The 8394-nt window shown below is 54.7% G+C and overlaps 4 protein-coding genes across 4 annotated transcripts; 1 reads left to right on the top strand and 3 right to left on the bottom strand.

Annotated features, from left to right (window-relative positions):
- Positions 1-84: 84 nt before the first annotated feature.
- GNI_020560 (hypothetical protein) lies at positions 85-838 on the bottom strand (the record flags this gene model as incomplete). Its single annotated transcript, XM_011135982.1, has 1 exon — positions 85-838. A coding segment is annotated over one exon (754 nt), but the record flags the coding sequence as incomplete, so codon positions are not given.
- A 611-nt stretch (positions 839-1449) lies between these two features.
- GNI_020550 (hypothetical protein) lies at positions 1450-2181 on the bottom strand (the record flags this gene model as incomplete). The annotated part of the gene is made up of 1 exon (XM_011135981.1): positions 1450-2181. The coding sequence occupies one exon, from the start codon at positions 2179-2181 to the stop codon at positions 1450-1452; it is 732 nt and encodes a 243-aa protein (XP_011134283.1).
- Positions 2182-2488: 307 nt separating this feature from the next.
- Positions 2489-3930, bottom strand: GNI_020540 (putative vacuolar ATP synthase subunit C; the record flags this gene model as incomplete). Its single annotated transcript, XM_011135980.1, has 3 exons — positions 2489-3289; positions 3391-3485; positions 3549-3930. 3 exons carry the CDS (start codon positions 3928-3930, stop codon positions 2489-2491), a joined length of 1278 nt encoding a protein of 425 aa, XP_011134282.1.
- Positions 3931-4197: 267 nt separating this feature from the next.
- On the top strand, positions 4198-7799 carry GNI_020530 (hypothetical protein; the record flags this gene model as incomplete). The annotated part of the gene is made up of 4 exons (XM_011135979.1): positions 4198-5134; positions 5542-5600; positions 5641-5792; positions 5894-7799. 4 exons carry the CDS (start codon positions 4198-4200, stop codon positions 7797-7799), a joined length of 3054 nt encoding a protein of 1017 aa, XP_011134281.1.
- Between the last annotated feature and the right edge of the window lie 595 nt (positions 7800-8394).

Genomic DNA, 8394 nt, shown 5'->3' with positions numbered 1-8394 from the left:
CGTTGGAGGCTGCCTCATTGGAAGCTGGCTCGTTGGATGCTGTTTCGCTGGGTGCTGTTTCGTTGGAAGATGGTTCCTCATCACCCAGTTTCAACTGTTGGATGAAGTTCCAGAACATTTGCATTCGTCTGTTCTGGAGCTCTTGCGCATATTCATGGACGAGCTTGACAGCTGCCGGGTCTACATTGGTGATCTGGATGACTTGCTGGCTGGTAGCCGCTTCCTGGTCTGGAGTTATCTCACCATCGTCATTTGGCTCACCATCGTGAGTTGGCTCATGGTCAGTTTTTGTTTGCTGGGCTGTCTTTGCTTGTTGAGCCAGGACCGTATAGGCTTCGCTGAAGGCCTGTGCACTATCGTCCATTTTACGAGTCATGTCGGCTACGGCGTTTTGTGCTACAACCGAATTAAGTGTGGTCAGGAGTTGTTCGTCCGAGCAGTCTGGTTGGAGTCTGGCGTTTCTGATATTCTCTACCGCATTGTTAGCGGCAGCATTAAGAGCAGCGGCCGCTGCCTCCATCTCACCATCCGCGATGACAGATGTTGCGAATTTATTGATGGCTTCGCTCACTTCCGGATACAGAGCTAAGTCATGCTGCGCTCTAGTCGCAGATACCACTCCCTCCCATTGCGAACGGCCAGCCTCATGCGTCTGGAACTGCGTCACAGCAGCCGCAACCTTCTCCTCCAATTCCGCGCGATCGCACTCCGTCGGGACCGAGATCGGCTCAGCCGACGTCTCTATGCCAGCCTCCACCGAGTCAGTGGCCAGACTGAGTGCAGCCAGCACTATCATCGGAGGCTGGCGAGCACGCGAAGAAGCAGCACAATTACGCATTCTATATATCCAGTCTTAAAAGAAAATTTACGAAATAAATTCCGCAAAAATCGGGCACCGACCAACCAGGAAAATTGGCACCGACCAATGACAGGCAAGTCGACAAATGACAGGCAAGCACCTATCTCAATCAGAATGCACCTCCTGCGCAGCCAGCCCCCACGCGATCAGCCTGCGCGGTCAGTCCGGGTGGCGAGAGTGAATGGTTGGCGGTGGCTTTTTTTTGCCGCTATAATTGCCGTGTGTGCATGTTGTTCGGAAGGTGACAACCTTAACGGCCTCGTGATTCATACAACGGATTGGGTGCCAAAGCAGCAAAGCAGGCGCATGTCGGACTGCTGTCGTGATAATATAGATAACTAAAAATAGTGGTGAGCTGCCGCGTAATAACAAAGGCGTTATCAAATATTTTGATTGGGTAAAGCCGACCCGACCCGACCTGACTGGCGACGGGCTTGCGGACCGAGCTCAGGGCGGAGAAAACTTTCCAGGAAACGGCCTTGGGTCGCAGTGTGAATCCCCGGAATCAATGGGCTCTAAGTGCGGTGGACGGAGTGAACACCCTCTTTGAATATTGGACATAAAAAAGCTAGCTAGGTATCTAGGTGAGTCTAGGCTTCCTCCTCCTCCTTGGGTTGCTCGGCGGCAGCGGCGGCTTGCTGGGCGGCCATGAAGCGTTCGTAAGCGGCGCGTTGAGCTTCCTCGGCGGCGAGAGCTTCTTTGCTCTTGGTGAGCAACTCGTCGAAGTAGAGCTGGCCCTCGGGGTTCTTTTCTGGGAAGGTTTGCTTGAGCTTGTCTTTGGTCTCGTCGTCGGCCATCTCGTAGGCGCCAGCGAAGGATCGAACGATCCAGTTGACGGAACTATCAATGCGTTCGTTGGCACCGTCGCTGCGGACAACGTTGAGCGCGCTGACAATTTGGTCGTCCGTGGCGTCGGCAGGTAGCTGGGAGTTCTTCATGCTTTCCAAGGCAGCGTCGACGACAGCATCAGCCTTGACGCGGGCGGTCTTCACCGCTTCCAAGTCCTTGGCTTCCAGGGCATCGACGACGGCTTTGCAGGCTTCGGGCACCGCCTTCTCATCAGCCGGCTTCGGATGCGTCTTCGCGTACTGCTCCCACTCGACCCTCTGCTCCTGCAACTGGATATATCGGCATACCATCATTAGCAACTGTCCCGCCTCCTCATTCTTCTGCTTCAACGCAACCTCCGGGTCGACGACCGGCCCGTCAGTCCCTTGGACAGCGGCCTCTACTGACGGGGAGCTACCCGCACCCACGTCCAACACGGACAGCAGGGCAACAGGCACACCTTCCGAATGACTCTTGGCGACGCACAAATGCATTGTTATTTTTTTTTAAAATTTGCAACCCGAAAATTAAACTCCGTCACTACCGATCGCCGCAAATGGGCCTTTGAAATTATTGTTCCGCCCTGCAGTTTATTATCGGATGTCACAATTAGGGGATGCAGGGGACGCGGTCTCCCCCCCCTTGTTCTGTCGCGTCTCGGCCTCATTTCCCGGGCAGGAGCGGACAACCCAGGAAAATGAGGCAAATACAGTAATGAAAAGGCACGTGGGCGCAAACGTCGTACCATTTTCGAACCGACGAGCGCGCGCGCGCACACGCGTGTGCAACGACCAAAAAAAGCTACTTCTGCTGGAACTGCACAAATGGCGTTAAAGACAGCTGTATGTACGGATATAGGGTTTCGTCATCAGTCTGCTTGTCGTTTATGAAGTAGTCCTTGCCCATGATATTTTTAGTGCCCATTATCTCGAGGATGATGTCACGCAACTTTTGTTCTTTAACTTTGGCGGGAAGCTGTAAGACGTAGGAGTTCACTTTGGTATCCGTTCCGTACCGAAGCAGTCCTTCGATATAAACATTTGCAGCTTTCATGTGAACGAGGGATACGAAACATTCCGAGAATGCGGCGACGCAGATTCGGGATAAGGTAGCTTCTTGCTGCATTTTTTCCGCTTCGAGTTTAGCTTTACGGCCCGCCTTTTCGGTGAAGGCATTAGGGTCGAATGTAAAGTTGTCTCGGACGACGATTTTTTGCTGCCTGCATGCGTCCTTAAACTGGTTCACATTCTTGCGGAACAAGGTAACACTGTATACAGCCACATCTTCAGTGCGATTCGACGTGGTGTCCTTGGGTATCTCGTACTTCACCAAGCTTGTCGGAACCACGAACTCGTTGAGGCGCCAGTAATCGCGTTCGAAATTTGGGGAATCCGAGCGTGGGACAATGCATATTACGGTGTTGAGCTTCTCGGAGTATACAAACCCGTTACCGTTCCCGACAACGTCGGGAGTCAAGACATCGACAAGGTCGCGGTTCGCCATGCCCAAGTTAGCGCCTTTGCTCAAGGCCGCAAGCTGGTTTTTCAGTTCCTGGAACTGACTCGCTTTCACCCTAATTTCATCATCCAACTTGACGACCGACTACAGGATAATGGGATGACGTTATTGAGGGTTAGCATGTGCACACGCGTGTGCGGCCCCGGTGAGTACGGCCAGTGCGAAACCCTCGTGATTGGCTTTACATTTACTATCAACTCAACGTTTTGTCTTAAGAGCCTCGTAGCGGCATACTTGGCCTCGTCCCACACGAACTTTTTCAAATACTCATCAGCCGACACTGAATAACGACGTTGTGCGACCCAAGACGTTGTGCGACCCAAGTGCGTCGTGTGTGTGTTACGAGTATTTCTTTGCCATATGATTTTGAACTCGGCGCTGGGATCTACCTCCAGTCCCATCTTTTCAAGACGATGGCACGTCTGTTCAATGAGGTTTTCGTACTTCTGGACGTCATCGAGCAGCGCGACCAGATCATCAAGCCGACCAAATTTTAGCTTACTCGGCACATCAAAAACCTGCAATAGACATTTATCGCTTAAAGATACTGGAGTGTGTATGGCCTGAAAATAGATCGAAAATGTGTTCAAATTACTAACAGCAATATCGTCGATTATCTTGGCTTGCTGGAGCTTAGACTTCATGAGTGAGTAGGTACCATCCCGGCTGCCGGAGGCCTTCTCGGATGTGGCAACTATCCAATACTCAGTGTTCGCGGACGCCATAACTTTTTTCTAAAAGAGCCGCGCTTCGTACACACCCGTCCTCACCCCCGTCCGCCACATCCTTCTGGCCGTGTCTCGGTGGCCCGCGATGTTCTATTGCTAGTCCGTAACTAAACCCAGTGAGGCACAGGTGGAATAGTCAGACCCAGGTGGAATAGTCAGACCCAGGTGGAATAGTCAGACCCAGGTGGAATAGTCAGGCCAATCTGACTAAAAGTATGATTGCACGCACCATGACTGAACATTCTCTCATGGTGCACCCGCCGGATGGAGGAGACTACGTCTGAGCAGCAGGTGCCGTCGGAGATTTCATTCGTGCAAAGTCTGGAATTTAACGACCGGTGCTTGTCGGATTGGCAGATCCACGCCTTGCTAGAGCATGGAGCCATCCCTGCCGAACTTGATGTCCACAAAACAGCCGTTGGACGCCTCGAGGGTGTCGGCCGGGATCCTAAGCAGCCTGACAATAAGGACTTGGACCTCGATAATAAGGACCTGGAGGATAAGGGCCTGGACCTCGCGTGTAGGACCATCAATAGAGGCAGTCGCGGGATAGGACTGAGGAAAAAAAGTCCTGGCGCGACCCGTCGCCAAGAGACAAGCCAACCCGCACCCGGCCACTGTAAAGGCGATTCCAGAGAAACGGCCATCAAAGAGGGGGCGGAAGATATAGTCGCAGCCGGCCGGGGTTGGGGATGCCATACGTGGGATCGGTTGTTGCGGCAGCTGGAGTCTGAAGGCCGACTGCCATTCCGAGTGGATGTCGAAGGCTTAGGCCCCAAGACTGTGGACCGGCAAAGTTGCCTGGCCGCACTGGATTTTCGGGGAGATGGTCTTCCGTATCCGCCCTACGAGATTCAGGTGTTGTGGGAAGAGATGGGCGCTGGATACCCTTCGGCAGCGTCTTTCCTCTACACAGTGCCTTACAAGTTTAATCGGTACATCGACCTGTACTTTTATTGGCACTACCTGTACGATGCAGGCATGCCTTGCTCCTTCTACACCTGGTTGAGATTGGAGGACGCTGAACCCCAGACACCCGTGAAACGTACCAGTATCGTGAGCCCTTCTTTACTGAGCAAGGAACAACTGTCCACGGCTCGAGCAATCTACCGAAAGACCTACGGACAGATCAAACCTTTATTCGCTATCCACGTCTGGGAGGCGTTCAATCTCCTGGGAGAGTCGGCGGAGGAAGCCGTGGGTAAACGGCCGGGAAAACAGCCGGGGGTGGTCAGGGAGATCTGTCCCACATTCGAAATGGATCGAAGGATTCGGAGACTGACCATGTCGTTCTGCGCGACTGCCCAGTTCATTGACCAACGGCGAGCCAGCAGTGGCGACAGTCGCCGAGGTGTTGGGAGAGGAAAGGGAGAGGGTCTGGGGGAGGCACTCAACCATGCTTTACTTTCGTGCAATGTCATCTTCCGGTTGTGGGAACTTGTTTGGAATTCATGGGATGTCGTGCACCGCTTTCAGCCCGACGAGATCCGGGCCGCCGCCGCACGGCTTGTGCCGGCTGACATGGACCGGAACGAGTGGGCTGGGGAACTCGGGCAGAGAAAATTATCGCAGCTTTTTTCATAAAGTATATAATGAGTAACCTCTCAGGTGTCATCTCCGTGGAGATCAAAAGGGTCGTGGGCATCCCTGAGGCCTACAAAGACCAGGTAAGGTTTCCGGGCAGAACCATGATTGTCTCTGCTGCAGGGCTTGATGATCAAGGCCGAGTATGGCGACTTCCTAGGCTCCACACATGCGGCGACTCCTGACTACGAAGACGGCAGACTAGCCGTCACATGGTCGATTGCGTTCGATTTCCCCTACAAGAAGCTTGCGGACGCAGAAGATCAAGACGTTAGGTAAGACGCGCCCTTTGGAGGCTCCCCGGGAATAATTTTCATACGAGGACACGCGTGTGCACACACGTGCGCGCTCAATTGATACCCTGATTTACCTCTAGGTTTGAGCTGTTGGCTCTCGAGGAAGAGTACCTGGCGTCGGCAGGTCTGGAAATAGAACATGCTATACAGCTAGGTCAGTACGAGTCCGTTCAGCGTTTGCCGTTGACAGCGCGGGGAACAAGGTTTCGAGGCTCGTTTTTGGAAATAGCGATGAAATTCGTGGAGGCGCCTTGCCATGCGCCGAAGCATATGGACATGCGCGTCGAGAAGGCGCAAAAGCTACTAATCGATGGAGAGGAGGCCGATCCGTCTGACGAGTTTTATGTGACCCTTCATAAAGGCGAGGGCGAGACGCGTTTGGGGATGACTCCGCCGGCAAGCGGCGTCGAACCTGAGTGGCACCATCACATTAAGGCTCCGTATGAAGGCGAGCGCATGTTGGTACTTCATTGTTTCCGAAAGTCAAAGGTTGAAGGAGTGCCCGACCTGCATATAGGCGAAGCCGCACTGGACGTTTGGGGGATTTTGCGGGAGCCGTCTGTGGACGGCGAGTGGATGAAGCCCGGCGGTCTAATTATAAGCAGTGGAGGATCTCATACTGAGAGTCCCCGAGGTAAGATATCTCTAACTATTCGCCTCTGGGACGACCAGCCGGGTACAATGAAGATGTTGAAAACCGGCACCAATCTGGGGGCGATGCAGAACGATGGAGACCGGGACGGCGCGGGCCACGGAGACCAGCACGGCGCGAACAACGATGTATTAGACCCCAGCAAGGCACGTTCACTAGCTAACGATGCGAAGAAGCTTGCTGACCAGGCGGCGAGTGACGCGCAGCGGGCGAACAACGCGGCCTCGGACGCAGACTTGGCTGCGCGCATGCACCCGAGTAACCGCGAACTGGACGACTTGGCGAACGAGGCGGATGAGGCGGCGAAGGACGCGGAGAAAGCTGCAAAACTGGCCGAGCGCCTGGCGGACGAGGCGGACGAGTTGGCGCACAGCCACCGGCCGCCGAAAGCCGCGATGCAGGACGTGCTAGACAGCCTGAAGAAGAAGGCCGATGATGCGCGCCGGAGCCGGGAGAAGGCGGAGGAGGCGGCGAAGCAGGGGTTGCAGCTGAGTGCCGACGAGTTGGCCAATCAGGCCCGGGCGCACGCGCAGAAGGCCGGCGACTATGCCACGCAGACCGGCCGCATCGCGGACAGTCACAAGGACGTCGCCAAGTTGGCCCAGCTGGCCAGCGGCGCGCGCGGCGACCATGCGACGGGGCTCCAGGCTGCGCGGGACGCTCGCAAAGAGGCTAAGAATTGTGCAGAGGCTTGCGCAAACGCCGACAAGAAGGGTCGCAGGCGCGACGACCCGCTGACTGAAGCGTATAACGCGATGAAGGCGGCTGAACAGGCCAACAAGGACGCGGCTGAGATGGAGGAGGAGGCGCACCTCAAGTGGAAAAAGGCGAAGAAACTTGCTCAGAAGCGCTTGGTGGAAATGGAGCGCGAACAGGAGGACGAACTGAAACGGAAGCAGAAACAGATCGAGGTCGAGGCCGAGGCAAAGGCACGGCTCCGCGAAGAGAAGGCGGAACAGGACCGGTTGAACCGGCAGAGGTCTTCCCTCGTGCCGGGTGAGAGCGACGCCTACAATTTGGCGCAGGGCAGCCGCCTCTATAAACCGCCCCAGAGCCCCGAGGCCGTGAAGTTCAACCAGGGCGGCGTCTTCAGAAACTGCTGCAACTGGGGCAACCCGCGAACCAACCCCGAATACCCCTCCAGCGACGTCTCCAAGGAATACGTCGTCGGGGCCACGGGCACGAGTGCTGCCGTCGTTCTCGACGCCGAAAAGTACGGACTGCCCGAGACTACTGGCTACACTGTTGAAGGCCCGCTGCTGTACAGCGGCAGAAAGACTCCCTGGTGCTGGTGCTTCGGCTGCCAATGCTGCCAATGCTGCGGCGAATGCTAGCTCTCACGCTGTCCAGGCAGGCGAATGCGCCAGCCACGTGTCCCATTGATCTCGCGTTGAATTCCATATGAGTTATATGCGTGGGCGGCTGTTATTTAATTTGCCTTTGCCGTACGATTTTTTCTAACACGGATGAGGCTTGAGGTAGCAGATCTAACATGCTGGAGGGGGGGATTTGTGTTTTTAGGCCGAGTGCCGGTTTCGTTTGTGCGTCAGGTGGGCTTACGACACAGTTCGGTACCAACGGAGACATAGTTCCGAGCGAGATGATGGCTGTCTACGAAAAAGTGCTCTATGATATGTGCATCAAGGGTAGAACCAAATTTCTATGACATTGCAGCTACCTAGACGACAAGCCATTCAACACCTTATAGCATGTTGGCCCTATCAATGTTGACTATCGGACGTTGATCTACCGGATGATGATAAGCACCGCACTGTCCATGCCGCAGAGCAGGCTGAGCCCGTTAATAACGGCTGGGTTGAATATATCACTGACGGTGTGTTTCGGATGAAGCAAGTTACCGACCTGTTTCGCCTTCTTGGAGACACTAAGTGTATTTGGCTATGAGATCTCTATCACTGCTTCTGTACT

The sequence above is a fragment of the Gregarina niphandrodes genome (genome assembly GCF_000223845.1).
Source record: "Gregarina niphandrodes unplaced genomic scaffold scaffold00003, whole genome shotgun sequence".
Classification (NCBI taxonomy): domain Eukaryota; phylum Apicomplexa; class Conoidasida; order Eugregarinorida; family Gregarinidae; genus Gregarina; species Gregarina niphandrodes.
Note: the sequence above shows the minus strand (reverse complement) of the source record. Positions and strands in the feature narration are given on the sequence as shown.